General features: G+C 40.4%; 1 protein-coding gene across 2 annotated transcripts in view; it reads left to right on the forward strand.

Moving 5' to 3' along the window:
• GALNT2 (polypeptide N-acetylgalactosaminyltransferase 2) overlaps nucleotides 1–24,274 on the forward strand; it is a 61,919-nt gene extending 37,645 nt beyond the window's left edge. For both annotated transcript variants that reach the window (XM_063124393.1, XM_063124394.1), the window contains exons 3-16: nucleotides 614–767; nucleotides 3,447–3,545; nucleotides 3,641–3,708; nucleotides 4,267–4,332; nucleotides 6,456–6,577; nucleotides 7,109–7,196; nucleotides 10,762–10,849; nucleotides 13,035–13,138; nucleotides 14,120–14,246; nucleotides 15,023–15,115; nucleotides 15,320–15,403; nucleotides 16,388–16,514; nucleotides 18,932–19,051; nucleotides 21,423–24,274. In XM_063124393.1, coding sequence (XP_062980463.1) covers nucleotides 614–767; nucleotides 3,447–3,545; nucleotides 3,641–3,708; nucleotides 4,267–4,332; nucleotides 6,456–6,577; nucleotides 7,109–7,196; nucleotides 10,762–10,849; nucleotides 13,035–13,138; nucleotides 14,120–14,246; nucleotides 15,023–15,115; nucleotides 15,320–15,403; nucleotides 16,388–16,514; nucleotides 18,932–19,051; nucleotides 21,423–21,578 — 1,496 coding nt within the window. In that variant the 3' untranslated portion in view covers nucleotides 21,579–24,274. The remainder of the gene's footprint in view (nucleotides 1–613; nucleotides 768–3,446; nucleotides 3,546–3,640; nucleotides 3,709–4,266; nucleotides 4,333–6,455; nucleotides 6,578–7,108; nucleotides 7,197–10,761; nucleotides 10,850–13,034; nucleotides 13,139–14,119; nucleotides 14,247–15,022; nucleotides 15,116–15,319; nucleotides 15,404–16,387; nucleotides 16,515–18,931; nucleotides 19,052–21,422) is intronic.
• The last annotated feature ends 884 nt before the right edge of the window (nucleotides 24,275–25,158 follow it).

The following is a 25,158-nucleotide window of genomic DNA, read 5'->3' on the forward strand; positions in this document are numbered from 1 at the left end:
AGCTAAATGTGTCTCCTTTTTTTGCCACCACCAAATTTCATAAAGCAGGGGCCGCATGAGAGGCTCGGGTGGGGATGCATGCAGCCTGTGGGGCCCGCCCCTGATCTAAAGACATGTCTCCTCCCTTATATGCCTGATCTGACCCTTATGGCCTCTTCAGAGGCCATCCTCCAGATGCCCCCACCACAAAGGAAGTTAGGCAACTGGCTTTAAGAGAGAGGGGCCTTCTCAGTTGTGGTGACCCATTTAAGCAGTGTCCTCCCCAAGGAGGCTTACTTGGTGCCTACATTGTTAACTTTTTGGTGCCAAGCAAGGACATTACTCTTGGACGTTTTAACGTAATCTGTTGTAATTTTCTGTAATCTGTTATTGGGCAGATTAGAAATCTAATAAATAAATGATAAAGTGCTGGCATTAAAGACTCATTGTATGACTAAAAAATATCCCTTTGAGTGAATTTGATAGAAGGATATGACCCTGGCCTCTTTGGGATTTGAAAGTTTTGCTGTATATATATTTTTTAATAAAGTGCAGATTGTTCTAACAGAACTAGAGTTTTATGTTTACATCTGTTAACACCAGTCTTCTTTCTTTCTTTCTTTTTTCTTTCTAGGAAAAGTTAGGTGGCAAGACTTTGACCAGGAAGCTTATGTTGGAGTTACCATGGTCAAAGCTGGTCAAGACCCATATGCCCGTAATAAGTTTAATCAAGTGGAGAGTGATAAACTGCGAATGGACCGAAGTGTACAAGATACTAGACATGATCAGTAAGTACCAAATTGCTGTATAAATAGGTTTCTTGTAGCTTATATTCCCTAAGCTGAAAAGTGTGGTCTGTACTGACAAATAACTAATAGCAAACTGCTCAGCTGCAGCTGTCAAGAGTTCAATCTCTGCTATCACATAGACGTTTTCACTCTATTTATACTTCTGTCCTGCCATTCTCTGCTGAGTTACATTAATTCATAGTGCTGAATGATGGCCCTGTAACAATACAAAGCAACAAAAGGATGAATTGTAAGTCTGTACAAGACTAGCTTGATTTTCAATATGATAGGAAGGCACGTTTTGTGATATTTCTTGTGAAAATACAAGACAGTGAAGCATAGAAGATGTTGACTGAGTTTGAACTAGCTAGCATGGATATTAATTAGGGGTGTGCACTGACCTCAGGATTTGGTTTGGACCCCACTTTGGCAATGCGGAATCATTGTCTAAAGGAGGGGCCACCTTTAACCTGCCTTTTGAGTCCCACAAGTGCTGGCTGCTTCTGTCCCTACAGTCTGTCACAAGTACTCCATGAGGAACAAGTAGACATGAACTCACCCTGGTTGGTTCAAATATCAGAGGTGAATTAATTCTGCCCTCCCAGCTGTGCCCATAGTTTCCCCCTGGCTGAGCATTGCAGTCCTCTTGAAGGGGGTTTGGGATGGCATCATGAAATAATGGGCCGTAAGCTCCATCAGGCACCAGTGCGTGACTGACTCAGCCAGGGCAAATGGCTGGTTGTCCACTGCCAACATCTCCCCTAGTGGTGCTGGAAACTGCCATCTCGTGGCCTCATACTTCCCCCAACCCATGTCCTTGATAGTGACCTGCCTAAGCTGCGGCTGCTGCTTCTCGTGGTCGAAGGGGGGAAGCCGGAGAGTGAAAGGAGGGCTCCTCTCCCTCTGCCCTGCTCCTACCTTCTTGCCCTTCATGCCTGACTTCTCTGCTCCTAGTTGCTAGGGCTCAGCAGCACAAACTGGTGGCGTCTGCACAAGTGCAGGGGCAAACTAGTTGTGGTCTGGTGCCCAGGAGCTTCTCTTTGCTCAGAGATGTTTCATGCCGTGCTGACAGCTAGCGTAGCTGGGATCCACGCGCACCTCACAATGGTCCCCCTTGACTAGCCATGATCTTCCACGTCTGTGGTGACCCAGACTTTCTGCCTGCAATCTGGGATGCCCCCAGAGGAGCATCACACAGCACTGGTAGCTGTGCCTGTTCCTCCCCAATGCTCACCACAGAAATACTGCTTCCTCCTTTGTAGCAGCTATCAGGGCTGTCACATTGTCATCCTACACGTACGTGTGGGTGTGGGTGTGGGTGTGACTGTGACACACACACACACACACCCCTAGAGTATCCACCACTTCAGATATTTCCTCAGATAATATCTGAACATACAACAAAATGCCAGCCTTCTCTCCCTCTTCCCAAGATGGAGCTGCAGGACTGCACTGCTGCTGCCTCCACTCCTTGGCTACTTACTGCTTCTCATTAAAACAGGTATTTTTCAAATATTTACAGAGACTGAAGCCATCAGAAATGTAGCCTTTTCGACTGAGTCTGGTATTTCAGTTTTCAGCCTATTTGTGTGTGGTGTTAGGATAGACTAAAGGCAGAAGTACCTGGCAGGTGATGCATGGGAGGAGAAAGAAAGAAAGGCAAGTTCTCTTGCTCCTGCGTCATATGTTTAGAAGAGGTCCAGAAATGCGTGAAACTTTCACCTGCTCTGCTTCGTTCTGGAGGGGAGTAAACAAAGGATTAACAGGGCTTTTCAGTCCTATTGCCAGAGAGACTTTTAAGCGGCTTAATTTTATATGGGCCCTGTAGGTTTATAAATATTTGGGGATTTGATTCACTTTAGAAGGCCTAAATTCAACTTGGACTAAAGCAATTCATTTTGATCAGCTTTAGATGGAATATTATATTATTATTGGTAGGATTAGACTTAAATATACCAGAATGGTGCACTACACCACTCTCGAACTACAAATAGTTTGTGATTGTTATACCTTTAAAGGCTGCCTGTTTTGTTTGTTGAGGTACCATAGTGCAGATGACTTGCAGCCTGATTTTATCCATGGTGAGGACTGGTTGGGCCACATAGGATGATCTTTCACTTTGTAAGATTTTGATCCTAATAAGTGTCTCCCTTCCCAGAACAACCCCACCCCCCGCCCCTGGAATGATAAAACTAAATGCAACATGGATCGCAGGTGGACAAAGATGGTGCAAGATATTTGAGTGTCAAAACCCACAGTGCCAGGATCAGAACCAGACTTTGCACCTATGTGAGTGCTTCAAAAACATTCTTAAAACACAAGACTAACACTGCTGCAGACCTCCATAAAACAAATGGTACATGCATTAAATGCAGTGTACCCAAATGCCAGTAATACCGAAAATAACACACACACCCCTCTCATGCTGACAAAAGGCAGCCCAGACCTCCCCCAAATAGATCTGCCATATATACCCCCAGGCCCTCTGTCTTTCAATGGAATCGCTATTTATTTCTTTTTTACAGTGGTAGTTTTTCTTCAAATATTTTGCTAATGCTCCTCTCCTAGAAAATATAATGTGGAAGTATTCTGTGGATCTTTTTATATGGCTCTTTGCACAGAAGGAACTGCTGAACATAGAAGTCTTAACACTTGAAATCATTTGTTCTGTCTTTTAAGATGTCAGCGGAAACAGTGGCGGATAGACTTACCATCTACTAGCGTAGTAATCACTTTTCACAATGAGGCACGATCAGCTTTGCTTCGAACAGTTGTCAGGTATACCTGAAACTTATTTCTTCACATACAAGGCACTAGTGTAATGTAGTAATATATGAATTGAATAATTACGCTCATCTGATTTCTTTCCTTAGTGTTCTCAAAAAAAGTCCACCACATCTTATCAAGGAAATCATATTGGTAGATGACTTCAGTAATGATTGTGAGTACTGTGATCACAGGATTCTGTCTTAAAATATTAAATATAATATATAAAAATAGTTTTGGATCCCTCTAGAACAGGATGGGCATCTTGTGGGACCCCAGCTAGTTTGGTTTTCAGTTCCCATAATTCATCACTGTTGGATATGCTGGCTAGGGCTGATAGAAGTTTTAGGCCAAAACATCTGGAGGGCTACAAGTTGCCTACCTGTGTTTTAGAAGATTTTTCTTTTTTGGTTGGGGCTGATTGATTTCTCTGTTTTGCTAGGGTCATATCTTGTCTATAGCTTCAAAAGCTTTTGCTTTCTGCTGTTATGAATGACCTCTGACCATAAGTGGTTGATCATTTCACATTGTATTTAGCTGAAATTCTCATCAATGTAAGAAGATATTGGTCTTGAAAAGCTGTTTTGACCAGAAAAGCAGAAGTCAAATGTTCTATAGCTCCAAAACATGGAGATTGTAGGTGGTTTGGCAAGGATGAATAACTTTTCAGATGCTTTTCTTGTGCTCAGATGAATAAATGATTAACCAATGTGTTGCTCCTTTTTTTCCCCAGCTGAGGATGGTTCTCTCTTAGGTAAAATTGAGAAAGTGCGAATACTTCGAAATGATCGCCGGGAAGGTGAGCTTATGGACTTGGAAAAATACGATGGTTAAAACTCCAGGCAGAGTGACTTTAGTTAACAATGGGAACAATCTGTTCTGGCTGCAAGTACTGTATGTGGAAGAAATGAAATGTAATGAATTGCACAAAGGAGGAAGCTATTTAATCTGATAGCCCTTTATGATTCTGTCTTCTGACTCGCTTTCTAAATGCTCTCATTTCACAGTGCTGGAGCCCTTTTTAAATCAAGAGTTTCCTCTGTACAAAGGCTTTAGAAGTTCAATGATAATCTAATTGCTTTATTGAACTGCCATACATTAGAGAGCCTCGCAGTTGTTCCTATTGAGGTGAACTACCTCATAGGTACTTTTTGTGAAAAAATACTGACTAGGTTACCACTTTTTCTTATGAAGCAGTTTGAAACACTGACATCATAGTATCCATGAAAGGTTGTAAAAAGCAAGTAGTCACGTATTCATAATATATTCGAAGGCACCGCTAGGCTAAGCTGGCCCATAATATATTAGTTATGCTAGTATTTTCTCACCTAATGGTAGGTAGTGAGGTGGTGTTGATTAAGTCTTGCCTTGAATGTGTTCTAAGAAGTACTGTAAGAAAAGAGGAGGTTTCTGTCTTGAAATACTAGCAACATCTAAGCAAGATACAATGGACAGCCCCTTCATCCCAGTTTGATTCAGAACTAGGCTTGGCAAATGGAACTATTTTCCAAAAATAGTTTTCAGAACCCAGCTTGAGCCCCATTATGCTCCTTCTGACGTCACTGGATGTGTAAGTGTCTGAATCTTACATGGCGGCTGCAGTGGCTGCTTCGGTGCAGCAATAATGGCAGAGAAAGAGAGAGAGAGAGAGAGAAAGATCTCAAACCATGATCCTTAGATGTTAGAATACTGCTGCAGCAACGTCTCAGGCACCAGGGATGCTGGGACATTACTTTTCACAGCATTTGCAGTATCTTGGAGGTTGCTGCTCACTCACAGTGTCACAGCCAGGTGAAATGAATGGGTTGGGAGGAGTGATGGACTAGTTCGGAATACTGGCACACTGTACAAGCACACCAAATTCCTATTTCAAACTTGGCCATTATGAAGTTAGGCAACATTGTTATAGCAAAGTTGAGTTTGATGGCATTAGCCATTGTCACAAGAGACATTTATTAGGATTAGACATAATGGATCATCTTGCCCAGAATCCTTGTAGCGGAATATGCATTGTAGATTGAGGAATTGTAGATGTTACTAGTTGTACACGTGTGTGTGTGTATGTGTGTGTGTTGTGAGATCACTATGAGTAATGGAATGTGTTCTTGGGATTGAAGGAACACTACCACAAATGGGTTGGTCAAGTACTGGAAGTAGCACGTTGCTTTGCTTGGCCAGGGATACCTTCATCTAAGTGCTACTGGTGTTAGTGGCAGACCTGCCTGCATTGGAAAAAAATGGGGCCAGGTCCGAAATTAAGGATGACGTCATCAACATCATGGGGGTTATAAAAGACCAGAGTTTGGTTTGTTGGGGAGAGAGATCTTGGGAGAATGAGAAACCTGCCATACATGCTTAGACTAGTTTTGCCCACCAGGCCTTCCTTTTGGGTAAATATGAAATTTAGATATTAAGTATTAGATTGAGAGGAATCTAGGTTTTACTATGTTAACAATATGCTTGCTACTATTTTCATTATACTTTTAGTGATTATAACTTGGATGTATTTAGGAATGTTTGTAATTTGCCTCATCTTAGCTGAAGCTTCTCTTAGACTGTTTGAGCAATACAAATGTATTCTTTAACACCAGATTTGTGTTGCCTGGCTTGAGAGAAGTTTCAGGGACCATTGCCCATGCATTAATTCTTGAAGCCCAAAATATCTATCACTGAGTGGGGTCTGTCTGTAAAGCTGTTGCATTCCGTCTTGATCTGGTGAATCTCTGATTCAAGTTTGGGAAACAAGCTAGTGGGATGTAGCAAGAAGTAGTTACTCGTCTCACCCTGTTTCCAAGAGCAGGTAGTACTAGCAGGGTAGTAGTTAAACTAATTGTTTTACCTTTGTCAGTAGGCTGTTTTTTTTGGACTGAATCACTTAGTGAAAATGCAAACAATTAGCTTATGTGTGGTCTTGTTTTTCAGGTTTGATGCGCTCCCGTGTTCGAGGGGCAGATGCAGCACAGGCTAAAGTACTGACGTTCTTGGACAGTCACTGTGAATGCAATGAGCACTGGCTGGAGCCTCTTCTGGAAAGAGTAGCTGAGGTTAGTTTTTTTTTTTAAAAAAAAAAGAAGCAGCATAGATTATTGATCCACACTGGCTCTTGGAGAAGAGTCTCCTAATGGTCTTAAGTCACGGGCAGGCTGATATGGGGAGTGGCGCTCCTGTAAATATTTGAGTCCCAAGCCATTTAGGGCTTTAAACGTAAGCAGCAGTGAATTGAGCTTGGAAGCAAGTAGACAGCCACAGGTGCAGCTCTATCAGAATCACTGTAATACGATTTAGTCTGGCTAAACTGGCTGCCACATTTTGCACTAGCTGAAGCTTCTTCATTGTCTTTAAGGACAGCCCTACATGCCACTACTGCAGTAATCCATTTGGGAAGATACTACACTGCGAACCACTGTGACCTGACTATCTCTGTTCAAAACCATGTAAATTTGAAGGGAATAATGATCTAAGTTAAATGCCTTTCATTGGATTTTGTGACACATTTCCTCTCCATATCAATAAGCTCAATAGCCTTCCTTGTCTGAGTATTTTACATTGCTTTTTTGTTTCAATATTTATTTTAGGACAAGACCCGCGTTGTGTCTCCTATAATTGATGTGATTAATATGGACAACTTCCAGTATGTGGGGGCATCAGCTGATTTAAAAGGCGGTATGTACCTGTACTGGAGTATAAGTTTTTAGTATCCGCAAATGTGAATGCATCCAAATAGTTAAACACATGATAGCTATAGTGCATTCATAGCTTGCCTCACACTGTTGAATTTCTGAAAGTTGGGTGCGCTTGTTTAATCTGGCTTTTTATGTTTCAGACTTCCAAATGGGCGCCTTTAAATTGATAGTACTGGTGCTTTTGAATAACACTGTCTGAATTGAATAAAAAAAACCCCACAACAATCTGAATTGACAATGGATGTCTTACATAATTTGACAGATTGAAAATAAGTACAGTGCATAATCAATGCCCGATTTTCAATATCTTTACAAAACTAGAAGACAATACTTAGGCAACAAGAGAACAAAAATGTTCAGGCAATGTCTCAAATTCAGAACTTAATCTTAAAGCCAATATGCAAGAGTAGCACCTATAGAAACAGAATATATGATACATTTGGAACCTGCAGTAAAATGTCAGACCAAAGAGGAGAAATTGAAATCCATGTATGTCTTTGAGTTTTAGATAACTATTAGAAGCAGGTTGTGTTGACTTGACTTCTTTACTGTGCCATACATTTTTGAGCTATGCCATATAAATGTTCTTAGTGCACAATTTGCTATTAGCGTCACAGTAAATGGAACATGTCTGATTAAATTGGGCTGCTGCATTCACGTTGGTTTACTTTCTTTAATCTCATTGAGTACTTCAGGATATCTTATACTTTATTTTTTATTTGTGCTCCAGAAGAGCCCCCTAATGTTTGTTCTAGTGTACACCACTTCTGACTCAATAATGACTGTGAAACAGTTGCTTTTAACCTCACATTTAGATAAATGATGTTTTGCACCATAAAAAGTACATTTTGCTGATTCAAAAGGTATTTTAGTGACCAAAGCATGTTGCCCTCCTATCTATTGCAGTGTAATAATTAGTTTGCAACATGCCTTTGACATGGAACATCCAAGTGCAAAAAACTAAGGTTGTATCTCAAGTGGTACATAATTTCTGATAGCATGTAGTTCTGCTAAACAGAGGCAGAGTTATAAGAACAAATTCATGTTCACACATGTGGAAGAAACTAAAAAAATCTTGAACTTGCTTCTGCTGTCATGCTAATTAGAAGCCTCTTGGTGCAATGTAATTTTACCACTGGAATTCTTCTAATAAATGAGTGTAATTTCCACTGCCTGAATCTCTTGTCCTTAGAGGAATAAAATGGCATCTTACACAATAGCTCAAGTTCTAGAGAGCATAAAAAATGCTTCTGGATAGTGCTTAGATATGGTTTGTGTATTGCATATTCTCAGAGTCTGTTGATTTTGCCTTCTGGAAAGAATAAAATCTTTTTTCACTAGCTCTGAGGCGTCCAAGATTCCTATGCCCTGCCAGGCTGAAGGCAAGAAGAGCGGCTAAGACAACCTTTGCCTCCCCTTCCTCCATTCTTTGATTTTTCACTAGACATCCTTTTCAGCCTGTCTAGTGAGTGTGCTTCAGAGGGGGAGGTAAGGAGGCTGGAGGAGGCTCATGATAAATCTATCCTGCCCTCCTTGGTCTCCTCACTGCACCGCCTACCAGTACGCCCCCTTTCCCCCTCTCCAAGATCAATTTTACGGAGAGGCAGCCAGCACAGTTCTCTCCACACTGGCTATAAGGGGGAAGGGGAGGGGGGGTCGGATCTCCGACTCCCCCTTCTGAGGTCAGAGTGCTGTCTCTGACCTCAGAATCTGAACTATCCTATGGTCCAAGGGACCGTAGGATTGCACTTTAAAACAAACTTTGGAAAATCAGTTCTAGGGCATTCAAAGATCTGATAGCAATCATTCAGTCATTAGGCAATACACTATTGTGGGATATGCAGAATATTATTACAATCATTTGGTTTCTTCTTTAGCATTTTTTTCATGTATATCCCACTTTTTCTCCCAGACGATCAAAGTGGCAAACATGGTCCCCCACCCCATCTTCACAGCAACACTGTAAGGTAGACTAGGTTGAGAGTGTTGGGGTGATTTTTTCCCCACAGAGGAAAGAAAGGACTTTATGGAGTTAAATGTGCTTGGCAGAATTGTCTCTGGAATGTAGCAGGTGTCCAGAGTTTGGTCTACGTGCAAGACCTGAAATAGAGACAATTGGTTAATTGAGCCAAGGGGAAACTGTATTTAAGATGTCCCTGTTCGAAGGCATCTTGTTGTCAAGTTGTTGTCAAGTTATTGTTGTCAAGTCATTGTCGTTGTTGGTGAAGTATGCTGTAAATCTCTATGACCTTATGTAAAGGAAAAGTTTTGTTTCAGTAACGTTTCTTACTGGCAAAGTGAAGTGAGTATTTAATTTCTTCCTCAAGTAAGACTTTCTTGCCAGTCACTGTGTGTGCTTCCAGCTATGCAACGCGCTCTGCAAATTATTCAATAACACAACAGGTTCAATCAGTGAACTCAATGTCTGTGGGTTTTGAACATTGGTCTCCACAGCCCTAGTCTGACATTCTAACCACTACACTACATTGGCTCTTATTTAGGAATGCGTCTTCTCTAAACTCTGTATTAGCAGTTTTCTGTAATGTAGTTGGTCTTTGTAGTTCCAATGCCAAAGATGCAGACTTCTTTAGAGCAAAGGGAGCAACTACTGTCCTGATCTAGTATTGCTATGCTTATAAATGTACAAATGCAGGAACAGTTGAGAAGCTTGTGGTAAGCAGGCAAATCATAATTTCACCTGATTCCTAGTTTTCCTAATTTCACCTGATTTCCACATACCAAATCAGAGAAAAGCTTTCTGGTCCAGTCAATTTCGCTTCAAAGGGTAGTAACTTAGAACTGTGTTTTTAAATAGCTATATAAGTGCACTTGTGGATTTGTGGTTATGACCCATCCCTCTGTACTTAAAAAAAACCCTTTATAATAAACTTTATAAAAGCAGCTTCAAAACTGCTCTTGGCATGGATTGTGTGAGAAAATGTTACTAGTCCTGAGCACTAGGCAATAAGGCACCGCACCTCTTATACAGAAATGTATATGCCTACATTCCTGCAGTAAGTGATCATACTATTTTGCATGAAGCTATACGAACCTGCAAGCTCTATCTGAGAAGACCGCATACCGTTTTGGTTGTCATTGTGCAGTGTATGGCCTGCTGTAGTTACGTAAAACAAATCCATGGACAGGAACTATGAATTGGAAGCAAATATGGAATTATAACATTTTCCATATTCAAAGAGAAATCGCTTTAGCACTGTTGAAATCCAGGTGTAAAGTGAAGTGTTCTTCATAGCTCCTGTTACATCTTATATGAACTAGAACACTGAAGAAATAGCAAAGAGAAAGACTGGAGTTGTGTGCAGATGGGTTACACTGATTGTGTGTGTTCCCCCCCTCCCCCAGTAGTATACATTATGATTTCCATCTCATTTAACTTCAGAGCAGGAGAGACTTAGTTAAAAGAGGGGAGGGGGAAGGAAGCAAATGTATGCAATATCTGGCCTGTGCTATTCTGACACCTTTTCTTTCTTTCTTTCTTTCTTTCTTTCTTTCTTTCTTTCTTTTCCCCACCTCCAAACTCTTAGGCTTTGATTGGAATTTGGTATTCAAGTGGGATTACATGACGCCTGAGCAAAGAAGAGCACGGCAAGGAAACCCAGTTGCTCCCATAAAGTATGTTCCTGCATCACCCTTCCCCTCACAAAACAATGTTGTTGTTCTTAGTAAGTGTAACTTTGAGTTTCCATCTCCCAAGTTATTCTTGGCAGATTGCTCTTGAATTACTTTGCACATTGTGAAACGCTCAATTCAGGGGGAAACTATTGCAAACTTGAAGTGTTGGTTCAAAATATTAGGCTGGTACTAGAATTGCTAACTTCCATCTTTGCTCACTTAGATTTGCTGTGGTAGTGGTGTTCATTGTTAACAAAGGCAGTGCATTATATTAAACGGATCACTGCAAAACATAAATGGTAGCACATCGTGTGTAAGCTGAGGATGCATCACCTGGAAAAAGGGAGGAAATAGAGGAATTGAAACCTATATGAACATTGATTGGTTTGCTTTCCTCTTGCACACAACATACCAGGATAGTATAGGCAATGAGTTAATGCAGCTCTCCCTAATTAGCATGGTGCTTGCTAGAGTAGATAGAGAACTACATTAATTCACTTTAAGTTGCTATTCTGCTGAGATCTCTAGAATAACTGAAGATAAAATGAGCACATAAATTATTATTATTAAGGTGTACCTAGTTTGATTCTTACTGCTATTAAATGTTTCAATGTATAGTAGCCAGGAGAATGTGCATATGCTGTGCTTTCATTTCTCCAACATCATAAAAGGGAATATGACCAGGTTCGCATGATCAGTTTTACCACAGTGGCTTAATTAAGCTTAAGTAAGCCATTGCTGTTTACAGTCACCCATTCTGTAAACCAATCCCCCTCATAAGTTGTCTTCGTGTTATGTGAACCCAGCGAGGATAGGTTGTTGCTGTGGTTAACAAACCACCCACAACCCTAAAATAGCCCATGGGTCGTGACTGGCTGGTTATTTATTTATTTATTATTTATTTAAAACATTTATATCCCGCCCTATATCATTAAGCTCTCAGAGTGGCATACAGATAAAAACATACAGTATAAAACAATAAATATGCACAGTTGAAAACAAATTAAACCATGATCCAAGTTAAAACAATATATAATTTAAAAGCAGTAAAAGCAGTTAAAACAATGTGCCAGTGAGTTTAACCATCAAAGGCTTTGTTAAAAAGCCATGTTTTTACTTGGCGTCGAAATGCCAAGTAACAACCCATCCTTGCCAGGTTTGCATGAAAGCATCCTGTGTGTGTGTGTGTGTTTACAGAACAGGTGCCTGTGGGTGCCCGCAAACTACTGAGGTTAAGCCACCATGGGTAAAACTGATTATGCAAACCAGCCTGATGTATTCTATGCAAGTGCCAAATCTAGTAGTGGCTGTAGAACTATTTCCCAAGACTCACAGCTCTTATTTTAAATGTAATGTACACATCTAATCCATAAAAAGCTAACCCTGAAAGTGTAAATCTTAGAAGTTGGAAAGAAAGTTGTTATGATGTGGACTTGTGTGCTGTTTGTAATTCCTTGTCCCTCTTCATGAAGCGAAGAAACAGAATAGTCCAACATATTCAAATGTACATTTATTTATTTATTTTATTTTATTACATTTATATACCGCCCCATAGCCGAAGTTCTCTGGACAGTTTACATAATTCATATACGTTGCAGAATGTTTAGCACAGAATATGCATGGTCCTGTTTTTAAATTGATCATAGGTATAGAGTTCTACATTGGTTTGGAAAGCACTACAAGAGCTTCAGAGGGCAAAGAACCTAATATGCATTCAGTGACCCTGTTGAGATGATACGCTAATTTGCAGCAAATGGTTAGTGAGCATGTTTAAACCGTGGTCATGTAGCCACCATGGTTAGGAATAGTTCACATGGCACACTAAGCCATGGTTCACATGACATGCTAAGCCATAATGTTTAGCTCAAAATGCTTAACCACCATGGCTTAGCATGTCACTGAACAGGGTCAATGTATCAAGCTACTCACTTTAAGACTAGGTTCTAGCATTTGCAGGTTTCTGGCAATAGTCACTTCTAAGGAATTCTAAGTAGTTAACCAAGAATCAGTCTTGACTACATTAGTTCTGTGATAGAAAGTTCCAGTGTGGCAGCATGTGCAGATGACTAAAATTGAACAGAATGGTTTAATTGAAGGTATGGATAGAAAATACTCAATTGGAGTCTTAGTATCTGATTATCCTGTGCAAGTACATAATGTGCAGTTTCTGCCCTTGTCTCTTTAGAACACCAATGATAGCTGGTGGACTCTTTGTAATGGACAAACTTTACTTTGAAGAGCTGGGGAAGTATGATATGATGATGGATGTATGGGGAGGAGAAAATCTAGGTATGTATCTTTCCTCAGAAAAAAGCAGATTATAATGTAACCTAATTTTTGTGAGTTCATGGTCTTTAGATCTCTGTCTGAAGTGGATTAACATGACAGTTAATAATACTTTAAGTGGATTATTGGCAAACATTCAGGCATAGCAGGACCCCATTCTAAAATGGAAGCTTTATGTTGAAAAATAAGAACTGAAAGGGAAGAGTCTGAGTTAAATAGTCTTTGTACAAACAATAAACAAAATTTAGTAAAATGTTAAAGCATCTTAGCCTTAAAGAAAAATCAAGCACAAATTGAAAATACATTCTGTGTTAACTAATTAAAATGTCACTGCCAAAGTGTCTAATTTAACAGGGATTTTAAGATGTTCCACACATTTTAAATATTTAAAACTAGGACACATAGTTTATGGGCTTAATCATTTTGTGTGTATACATTAAAGAATGTATTAGAAAGTAGTTACTTGAGGGCTGAGCTAATTAATTTTGATTATCAGTCCTACTGGATACTTGGCACCTTAGTTTAAGATGGACTGTGATTTTATTTCTCTATTACAGCATCTCAAATCAATTTTTTATTGCTGACATTTTCATTATTAGTTCTTATTTCCAGGTGTTCATGTCAGAGCCAAGTAATTACACAGGCCCATTTAATCGTGGTTATCTATTGATTGTTGGATTTTAAACAGTTTTAGTTTCTTGAACTGCAAGGGCAAAAGTGTTCTTTCTTTGAGGACATATTTAATAATTATATAGATGGCATAAATGTCTGGTTGGTTTTTTTTTTATAAGGACAGATAAACATGGCTCTGATTCTGAACTCCCTTTTCCTGGATACTCCAAAATCCAGAGAAATTTCCAGGGATTTTAAAAACATTATGCACTGCTGAATGGCAGGGAAGCTCAATTTGGGGCGTAGCAGGAAGAGAGAGAGAGAGAGAGAGAGAGAGAATATGAACCATTTCTGTGTTTTTTCTGATGACAGAGATTTCATTCCGTGTGTGGCAGTGTGGTGGGAGCCTTGAAATAATCCCATGCAGCAGGGTTGGCCATGTGTTCCGCAAGCAACATCCTTATACCTTCCCAGGAGGAAGTGGTACTGTTTTTGCAAGGTAACTTTGGGTGACTGCTTTAAATAAAATAATGGGACCAAGGATTGCATCCTTACCCAGAGGAATAGCAAATGGCAATAATGTACTCCTTTTCAAACAGTAAAATGAGAGCGCACATGGGGCATGTTGTTTTGGGATGCATTTTTCTTGTTTATCTTCGTATTAAAAAAAAAAGGCATATGTCCTGGTCTTCGAAGCGCTACAAATGTCTTCTGTGAATCTCTCCCATATTTAGTCCATATGACTACTAAAACTGTACTGCTGAAGAAACTTAGCTTCAGAAATGTTAAGCATCTTACAAATTGAGAACACTTACACAATAAATTCTAATTTATAGGGTTTGGGGTATGGTAAATACTTGCCCAAGGCTGTTGAAGGAAATCTGGAGATTTAGCAAGTTAACCCTAGTCAAAAATACATGTCTTGGTATGGAGCAAGCCTGGATAGCTGAAAATACCGAAGGAAGCAAAGAACGCTGCTTCCTTTCCATTCCCAGCTCCTGCAGCAGTCTTGTGGGGTTACTTAGCACAAGTGTTGCTGGGAATGGCAGGAAAAGACTATGTAATCTTTGGTTTTTATTTTAAGCTGTTTTGAGATGTGATGAAGGTCTAGAATAAAAATGTAATTAATAATAAAATTATTTCTTGTTCTGTTCCTGCAATATCCTTCATGTAGAAAGATCTGCAGTAGTCAGAGGAATAAGGAAGCTGCCTCACTAACAAGAGCAAAAATCAATAAATAAATAAAATTAACTGTGCATCTTGAATTATTTCCAGAAATACACGTAGAGCAGCAGAAGTCTGGATGGATGAATACAAAAATTTCTATTATGCAGCAGTGCCTTCAGCCAGAAATGTACCTTATGGCAAGTAAGTCTAATCATTGCCTTCCTCCTGTTCATCTATTTTGAGACTGCAGTCTTTGGGGGCAGAGGGGTATTAGAAATTAATGTTATAAACATGAACGTATAACCACATCTTTAACCTCTGTCTAAATAATTCATAGATGTCTTCTACTGAAATTGGGACAGTTTTTAAAATGCAGATTTAAAACAAACATCTTTTTCTCAATAGTATTCAAAGCCGAATGGAGTTGAGAAAGAGACTTAACTGTAAACCATTCAAGTGGTATCTTGAAAATGTGTACCCTGAGTTAAGGTGAGTCCCTTAGTCCATGTGTTTTTGTTGACGTTTTTCATGATAGGCTGCGAAACTTTCTCTCATCTTTGCTTTATCTTTTGAGCTGTCGTTTTTAATCTGTGACTTTACTTCATCTACTCTAATATCTTCACAACTTGGTATGTCTATCAAATATCAAATATATTTCGTGGAAGGTTGTCCCTTCGTTTGCATGCTAACTTCAATCTATTGCAAGGATCAGAGCTGGGGCTTGGCATGTACGTAATAGGTAGGAATTCCTGCACTTTGGATTAGGCCTAGCCACTCCAGACAATTACTAGTGCCTCCCAGTCTCAATAGTTCCAATGTTCATTATCGATATTCCCATATGCAATTAAAGAGGGTCCCAACGACTGAATATGCCCAGACGATGGCTTACCAGCCTACGTCCTAGTCATGAAGTTCCTGGTTTTAGCCACATATTATCATCTCAAGTATTTCATTGGTTAATTAAGCATTCCATACTCATAATTATTAAAGTGGACATAATCTCTATTTTGCCCGTTGTACAGGGCTGTGGATACACTTAGGTGGTTAAAGGGTATTGAAGAATAGCTCATTCATGTTGTGAGTGCATCCTGAGACCTTGATGTCTCTGCCTTATCCCAGGGGTGGCGAAACTTTTCCCCATTAAAGGCTGTTGACCAACAGGAAAAGCCCCATCAGGCTGCAGCTGATAGTGGCCAGTGTTTGCATAGCTCGTTTTATGTGCCACCCCTATCCCTCTTCCATATACACACTCAGGTGTTTATAAATTCATGTTGGTACAATGTTAGGCCTCTTGAGATGAAAAAAGTCCTGTAAATCCCAGCACGCCAGGATTTTTTTCTTTCGTAGGTTGGTGCCCTTAGTCTTAAAACCTGATGATTGGGGAACCGTTTCTGTCCGATTGGCTACTTTTGTGTGATTGTTCTTCAAATTTAGGAGAAGTTTGGCTGGAACTAAAGGCCTTTTGTCTTTCAGGGTGCCTGATCACCAGGATATAGCTTTTGGGGCCTTGCAGCAAGGAACCAATTGCCTTGACACTTTAGGCCATTTTGCAGATGGTGTTGTTGGCGTTTATGAATGTCATAATGCCGGGGGAAACCAGGTTAGTAATCAGTAGTTCATAAACTGAAATGAGAAATCAGCCTGATTTTTAATTTTTCATAACATTCAAAAGTAAGTAGATTTATTACTGCAGCCCTCCTGTCTATTTGGACTTCCATTATAGGATGATTTTTTTAAAGCTACCTTTAGCTTCTGGGGTTGGCAAAAAACGGCTTTATGGATTTTTGTTTGTTTTAATATTGAGCAGTGTCCTATACTGCTGTTGTGTCTATGGTAGTTACGTTGCACCCATGGTACTCACTGCTAGCACACCAGAAACTAGTGCTTCCAAAAGCAATCCCAGAAATGAGTGGAAACACTACTTTCTGGATTGGGACAGGTCAGCAGAGCTCCTTTCTGTGAGCTCAGCTGACCTCCCCCCTTGCTGGAAATGAATGTTTCCGCTCTTTCCGAAACGTTGAGGAACTGCTAGCTTCTCATTGCACTAGCAATGACTTCCGCTAGCCCTTGGAGATCTGACAGTTGCCATTCATTTATGCATATGTCTTAGCAATCTGTAATAGGCTTAATACTTTCACTAATACTGGTAATACAGAGTGTTTTATCTTTCATCGGTGCCCCTGATGAAAGGCCCTTCAATCCAGCAGAGGTTTCCATGAGTGAACCAGGAGGAAGGCAATTTTCAGCAATTCATTTAGGAAACATTTTAATATACAAAACTGCCCTAATTGTTGTGCCGTAGATGTTGTGATTTAAGTCTCGAGAGCCAGTGTGGTGTAGTGGCTAAACTGTTGGACTGGGAAACTGGAGATCCGGGTTCTAGTCCCCATTCGGCCATGGAAACCCATGGGTGACTTTGAGCCAGTCACAGACTCTCAGCCCAGCCTACCTCACAGGGTTGTTGTTGTTGTTGTGAGGATAAAATGTATAATTTTATCCTCACAAGGAGGATAATGTATGCTGCCTTGGGTTCCTTGGAGGAAAAAAGGTGGGATATAAATACATACATACATACATACATACATACATTAAAATACCATGTGAGAAGTTAGACAGGGTTGATGGAATAAAAGCTAAAGAATGTGTGTCTTTTTTAATGTACAATTTTATGCTTTGGAAAAGATCTTGGTTGTAATATTAAACATTTAATACTTCATGTAGCTTTTCAGAGCTGGCTTTGTGCATTTTATAACATTGAGGGGCTGTTCAGAAGACATATTGGTTAACGCTATTGGTTAGGCAGCAGAGTTTAAGGTGTCTTGTGCAATGTGTTTTGCTGAACCCTGCTCACTCCCTAATCACAGTTGGACCATCTGCAGCAGGGTTAGCTGCTCTAACCGTGGCTTTTGTGTGTGACAGCACAGCTTGTGGTTAGTGCTAACCCCCGAGAACCACAGTTTCGCTAACCACAGAGCCTGAAGTGTCATCTGAACAGGCCCGGTCGCTCTCAGAGTTCCTCTGGGGTGCCTTTGGCCTAGTCTCATTTCATTTAGTGCCAGTTGCCCAGCATAGGCTATGCAACCCTTTTCTTCTTCTTTTTTAAGATCAATTAGTATTTCCTGCTTATACTCATAAGCAGAACTTAGCAGAATGTAGGTAGATTTTTACTCAGTTGGGTCAGAGCCAATACCTAATTAAAGAACAATTTTCAATGAAAGTGAAATAATGCCATCCCTTTGAATCACATTTGACATTCTCAGGAAAAGGGAAAAGGATTATGATGTAATCAGCATGTGATTTCCAGCGAAAGGAAAAAAATGCCTCAAGACAAGGCAGAGATGGTGCGAGATCCTCAATATATATTTGTGTGTGGAGGGAAATGTAAAAACATTTTCACAGTGTACTTATTAATAACATAGGTTTACATACTCTCAGAATGTATGGTTATTAAGATGGTTTCAACTAGTTAGATGTTGTTGTGCTGTAGAACCAGCAGAGGGCAGTATAAGACAACTATCCCGTGTTAATCTTAAAACGTTGTGCAGCTCCAAATAAAACATGCTTGAATTTGCTTTGCTTTGCTTTCCCCCCACGTCCCTCCCAATCCCCTTTCCTTTTGTGTCATGTTTTTTTTTAGATTGTATGCCTGTGGGCAGGGATTGTCTTAAGAAATATTGTTGTAAGCCACCTTGAGAGCCTTTTTGGGATAAAAATGCTAAAATAAATAATTAAATAATGGGATAAAAAAAACCTAAAATAAATAAATAAAATAATGAGTTTCCAAAGGCTCACACAAGGTGGCAAAGTTCAGAAATGTTTCTCGCTATGTAGAAAGAGTGAAAAATACCAGCACTTTGCATCTGAAGTGAGACATTTGCTTCTAAAGTATTTCTCCCTTTGTAAATGCTTTCCTTTGGTAATAGATATTGGATAGCTGTTGGGTAAATTGAAGTATATAAATGTTTGTAAGCATTGTGTACATGGGTGTAACTATGTATCATTTCCTTTATGTTCCAGGAATGGGCCTTAACGAAGGACAAGTCAGTGAAACATATGGATTTGTGCCTTACTGTTGTAGACCGAGCTCCCGGCTCACTCATAAAACTTCAGGGCTGTAGAGAAAACGATGCCAGGCAGGTCAGTACCTGCAGCCAGGCGCAAATATATTTGTTTCTCTTTCCAGCTACCTGGTACCATCCTGCATGGGCTGTGGCCTGTGCAGACTGTACTCTGCCATCTGTAGTTCTCTAGGAGATTGTCTGCTGGATTTCTGGCAATATGGTTTGTGTCACTGAATCCCATTACCTGTTAGGTCGGCTATAGTGAGGCTGATGACAGCAGTGGAGTTGATGGCTGGCATCTCTTATAGCAAGCTCTCTAGTGTGAATAAATCTTAGGCTTACTGTTTTTATATAGTCATTTTCTGTTTAAGCTACAAGAACCTTGAATATTGAATTCATAACCTTCCTGTAATTACTAAGGTAGTTTTCCAACTTACCGAAAACGCAATCACATTGGACTGAAGATGGATAAGGAACAACATATGTGAATGAACTTAGGGCAGCCTTCCCCAACTTGGTGCCCTCCCCATGTTTTGGACTACAATTTCCAGGATTCAGGAACATTGACCGTACTGGCTAAGGCTAATGGGAGTTGAAGTCCAAAACATTGGGACAATACCAGGTTGGGGAAGATTGAACAAGGGCTATCTGACAACTGAAGATGGTTCTGTTACCCTGTTTTAAAGCCTCAAAGTCATTAGCTGATTCCATGAACCAGTCCTTCCACAAGCAAGCTCAGGCTGCCATATATGGTGGAGCTCTTTTTTCTTCCCTCTCCCATTCTCCTTGAGCAGCACATCCTGCCACCTCTCTCTTTGCACTCACACATCCTGCACCATGAGATGTTTTTTGAAATATGAGGTTAGTCCAGAGATTGAGATTGAGATTGAGATTCCCCCTTCCAGGGAGGAATGGACGAGCCTGCAAAATGTAAGTTAAGCATTGGTTTCTTTTAGTTATTCTTTTTAAAATACACGATTGAGTGAGAGATGCTTTCAGTCCAAAGCTCAATGTAAAATAGTGAAATCTAGTGCAGAGAGGCAATAGTACTAGGGGCAACAGTACTTTCTTGTTGGGTACTGTCCATATAGGTTCTAATATGCAAGGCTTTTCATCCCTCCGATTAAGTTCTATAGAAATAGGTCACCTGTTTCAAAGCTCCAATCCTCTTTCAGTCAAGCTTGAAATGTGACAGTTTTAAGTCTGTGGAGGGGGAAGAAATTGGTTATTTTATGCTTTATCAGTGCAATGCTCCTCAGTGCCATGGACAAGTGAAATGGTATTTCCAGATATGGATGTTTGAGAAATCCGTGTGTGTGTGTGTGTAGCACAGTGGGTTTTCACTGGCTCAGCCCCGTGGGCTCAGGCTGTCTCATAAGTCGATGGTCACTTTTCTCGTACCCAGCTGCATACAGTTGTTTCAAAACCCTGGACGAATAATTTGAATGTGAAAAGTTACCTTCTGTAAAATTCTTCTAAACTTTCCATCCCAGCCAGCCATTATAAGAACTGTAACTTTTAAGAACGGATGCCTGAGCTTGCTTCCCCCCCACCCCGCCCCACCTCTCTCCCCATTCTTTTTTTCCTTGCGTAAGCCTGGGTCAGAGACTGTGTTTCTGCTGATATTTGTAAGCTGCTCATGGGAGCCTTTTTGGCTAAAGAATAGCTAAAAATGTGTTACATAAATAAGCAGATCTATTAGGGTGATCTGTCCTTCCGTGCTTTATAAAACTATCTACAAGTCAACTACAGAACTACAACTCCGTAGTTGACTTCAAAGTCCTCATTTTCTGTTCATTTAATGTTACTCTACTCCTTGCAGTGCTCAAGGTAGCTTAAAGTTTAAAACAAAACATTTTATTGTTTTATTCATTCAGTTTCGTCTAGTTTTTCACAGCCTTCTTTTCCCCACCATCACTTGAGACTGCTGACCAGGCCCCAGAAAGGAGGCAGACTATGCAGAGAGGTTAAACCAGCAGTCACCCTTTCTCCCTTACTCATGCCCAGTAAACATTCACGTTGTCAGCCTTTAAGTCAAATTCTTGCTTCAGTAGGTTGTACTGTAGATTCTAGGATGTTGTAAGAAGTCTGTAAATTCTCTGGCCAATACTTACAACTTATTTGGGCTTTTTTCCCCTTGGCAGAGGATGGAAAAGTCTTTGTCTAGGGATTTAGCACTAAAAGCTTCTGTGTTTGTGGTGAGGGAGGAGCAGGTTATAGTTGCAGATGATGCATAAGCTGTGTCATTTTATGTGCTGTTTTATTTTCAACAATTTCTCCAAAACGTGAGGGCTTGAAGTTTGTTTTCTTTTAAATAAAAGTTGGAACTTTAAGGAGTCCATATTATATGCAAGATAGAAAAATACTTGTAGAATAGACTGACCCTAGTAAATGTTGACTTGTTTATCGCCATTGATCTAATCTGAGTAACTTTCCTTTCCTTCTAGAAATGGGAACAAATTGAAAGCAATGCTAAACTGAGGCACGTGGGCAGTAACCTGTGTTTAGACAGCCGAAATGCCAAAAACGGTGGTCTGACTGTTGAAATCTGCAATCCTTCGCTGTCGCAGCAGTGGAAGTTCACACTTAATCTACAGCAGTAGAAGGGCTTGCACAGATGTACTGTCTCATTTCCTAAACCTTGGGCAACATTTTGATTGCGTTACCGACACTTTATATACCTCAGTATTCCATCTTTGTCTGAAAGTAGGGCAATGACAACTAAAGTGAACGAAAGGGAAGCAAGTGAACCAGGGACCTTGCCATTGTCTGATCAAATAAAGCTACAGCGCGGCTCACTCTCTTCCACCATAAAGGCTTACCAGTTCCTGTTCAGCTTCAAGCTAGTATTTACACAGCAGATGATTAACATCCCTAGAAACAACAGATGCACAGTAGAAAACTGCTTTCAACACACAAAGGGAGGGAGGGGAAGGGTGGGAATAGTTGGGAGGGGAGTAAATTGCTTGGAGAAGATCATTGGCAGTCTCCATTTACATAGAAATCGGTGTTTGTGGATTCCAGAAATCAGAGCATCATTTTGAAAGGTTTGCCATGTGTACTTGGTATATTTGACCGTGGACTTTTCTATGACAGGACTCTAAAATATAAACATTATATATATATATATATAAAAAAATATATATTGTCAAAATTTACAACTTTCTATCAATTTTTCATCATCCTGTAATTTATCAACAAAGCATTTTAACACTTGACTAGAAAATGGATTGGACAGTTGTAGAAGAACAAAACTTTGTGAAGAAGCAGGTTTGTGCTGCTGAGTGGTGTTCATGCAAACACTGGATGCTTCTGCTTTGTACAGTGTGCCTACTTCTTTGCGCTTCATCGTCTTGGGAAATGCCGGACCTCTATAGAGGGTGACGGAATGGCAGAAAGAGCCTTGTACGCTTCATCTCACCAGCATTGTCACCTCCAGTTGGGGAAAACATGCCGTGTGCTCTGGATATCCGTAAACTTGGTATTTGTGTTGGGCAGTTCTAGACTACTTTGTCTTAAAAGAAATAGTTTGATCTTTTTAAAATAACGCAGCTATGAGGATTTAGCCTTTAGGTTGCGTTCTTCGGTTTGCTTTCCTTTTTCTCCTTTTAAAAAGTTGTCAGAATGACAGACAGCACAAGACCGCAGTAGCCTTTTCATGGAAGCATGAGCAGCTAGCTACTAAATATCAGCAGCATCGCCGCTGTTATGCACCTGCTCTTGGGGTGTCATGGCTTGCGTTTTCTTTTTATCTGTCCTTTAGTGTTTCAAACAGGGCTGTAGGAAAATAATCTGGGTGCAAATAGTACAGTAGAAGCAGACATTTCAATCTATCTGCTATTTTTTTTATCAAGGTAATGTCAGGAGACATCTTTGACTGTTTTTAACCCCTGCATTAGACTTTTTCAACACACACACAGCTTATGTAAGATTTTAGAAAGTAAAATGAAGGGATTTGAAAGTGATTATGAAAGGACAAAGACAAATTATGCAATCATGTCTTGACAGTGTTCTCTTCTGGCTATATAGGTCTGAGAGTATTCCATAAATTGCATTTTCCTTGATAGCTGTAGCATTTGCCACAAAATGCTCCCCATGCATATAAGGACTTTAACGTCTCAGAACCCTACTTCAAATAGGCCGGTGAATATTTGGATTTATATGGCATGTTTGTGATCTCTGCAGATACTGTTTTGACATGTTGTATGGACATTATGCGGTTTGAACCTACAATGCTTTTTCTTTGGATAGGGGACTGTGTGTGAATATCACCCTCTTCCACCCCAAATTTCCCTCCTCCTTGCTAAAAGCCCCGATGTATATTTTATTTAAATATGACCTTGGCAGCAAAAATAGAGAAGCCTTGGGTTTGTATTTTTCAGGCTTCATTTTCTTTTCAGTGAACCAAAGCTTGAGGTGAAGACAACAATTCTTTGATCTCTTTAATATTTGGGGCCATAAGCATTGAACGTCTAATTACGGCATTGGTTATAATCCAATGTTTCAGGGGTGAAAACTCCCCAGGAATAAAATCAGGCTAAATGTATTTTTCTTGTGATTCAGAAGTTAGCAGACAGATCAGTTGCTAAAATTGTAGAAGGCTGTTATCGAAACAGATTTCCTAGTAAGATTTAACAATGTCTCTCCACTCCAAAAAGTCCTAAATGTCAGCTATGTATTGTAAAATGGGAATACAGTTCTTAAATTCTAGAGATGCTATGCAGAAAGAATCTCTATATTGAGGCTAAGCTGTGGGTGATGGTATTGTATGGACCCTGGATCAAAACAGAAATATGGTAATGTGATGTTAGCTATGTTTACATGACACAGTGTGCCAAAGTAATTTACTGTGACTTCATCTTTTTTTAAAAAGTTTATGGATTTCAGGTGCAGTGCACGAAGCATTGCTGTTGCACACATCCTCTTGTACGTGGGCATACTAAGGAGCCCTGTTTGAAAATGTTTTGAAATTGAGGATATGTAGTGGCAGTCAGTGGTTTAGGTATAAGAAATAGCCAAACAACTCCCCCCGCTCCATTTTATAATAAATTGCCAGGAGATGTGGAAACAAATTGCAATGTCATTTCTGTTCTAACCTTATCTTAGTGTCTTCAAAGCAAAAATAATGATGGTACATGTGAATTTCATTTTGCAAATTAAATATAATTTTGGAACTGTCATTTCAGTTGGTTCTTTAAAATCTGCTGTACAGAGCTTGTACTTTGTTCATTTTATAGATGGAAACCATCCTTGAAAAAACTGTTTGTTTAACTTAAGAAAATAAATACTTTATAGATAAGATATGTAGCACTGTTTGCTGTAATTTCTATATTTGTGTACACTCTGGATCTGGTCAGAGTACATGAAGTTCAGCTAAGACCTCTTGATCTGCTTGGCCAGCCAGCTCTCATGCAACGTATCTGCTAACTAATTTTACAGATCCAAAGAGATACTAGGCCAAGCTGTTGAGTACACTCAGTTGGTTTATTGTTTTCACTTTGAACAGCAGACCCTCATGCCATCTCACAAAGTGCTTTTGAAACTTCCTTAGTTTCCAAAGGGATTTGCTATTTGTTGTGGGGAAGTGGCTGCTGAGTTTGAAAAATGGAAGTCCAGTGCAACCAATCAAGCTTGGAATTAATAGCATGCTGGTTTGGATCCAACTTGGAAGTATTTGCTTTAAGAGTTCTTGTAGATAGCAGCCTTTGAGAATTAGAATGTATTGTACTGTTTTCTAGGGATGTGCTCCGCTTCTAATCGGACCGGCGAATTAGAAGCGGAGCAGGGGGCTTCGCCTGCCCTTAAGGCGGAGGCGAAGAGGATTGGGGGGCCAGCGGAGCATGGCGAAGAGGATCGAGGTGAAGGCGGATCCGTCGCCTCGATCCGGAGCTCCGCCAGAAAGGTAAGTGGGGTTTACCGGGCCCTGCCGCTGTCGCCCATGCGGCGACAGCGGCAGGGCCCGGTAACCCCCCCCCTGCCCTCCTCTCCCTTACCTGCCTCCGTCCGCGGTCCGTCGGCATCTTCAATTGAGCCCGCGGTTCAACCGCAAGCGGCCCAGACTTCCTGGTTGAACCGCGGGCTCAATTGAAGACGCCGACGGACCGCGGACGGAGGCAAGTAAGGCCCCCCTCTCCCTTGGTCTCTTACTGGGCTCTGCCGCCATCGCCGCACGGGCGGTGATGG

Source organism: Elgaria multicarinata, chromosome 4 (assembly GCF_023053635.1).
Source record: "Elgaria multicarinata webbii isolate HBS135686 ecotype San Diego chromosome 4, rElgMul1.1.pri, whole genome shotgun sequence".
Taxonomy (NCBI): Eukaryota; Metazoa; Chordata; class Lepidosauria; order Squamata; family Anguidae; genus Elgaria; species Elgaria multicarinata.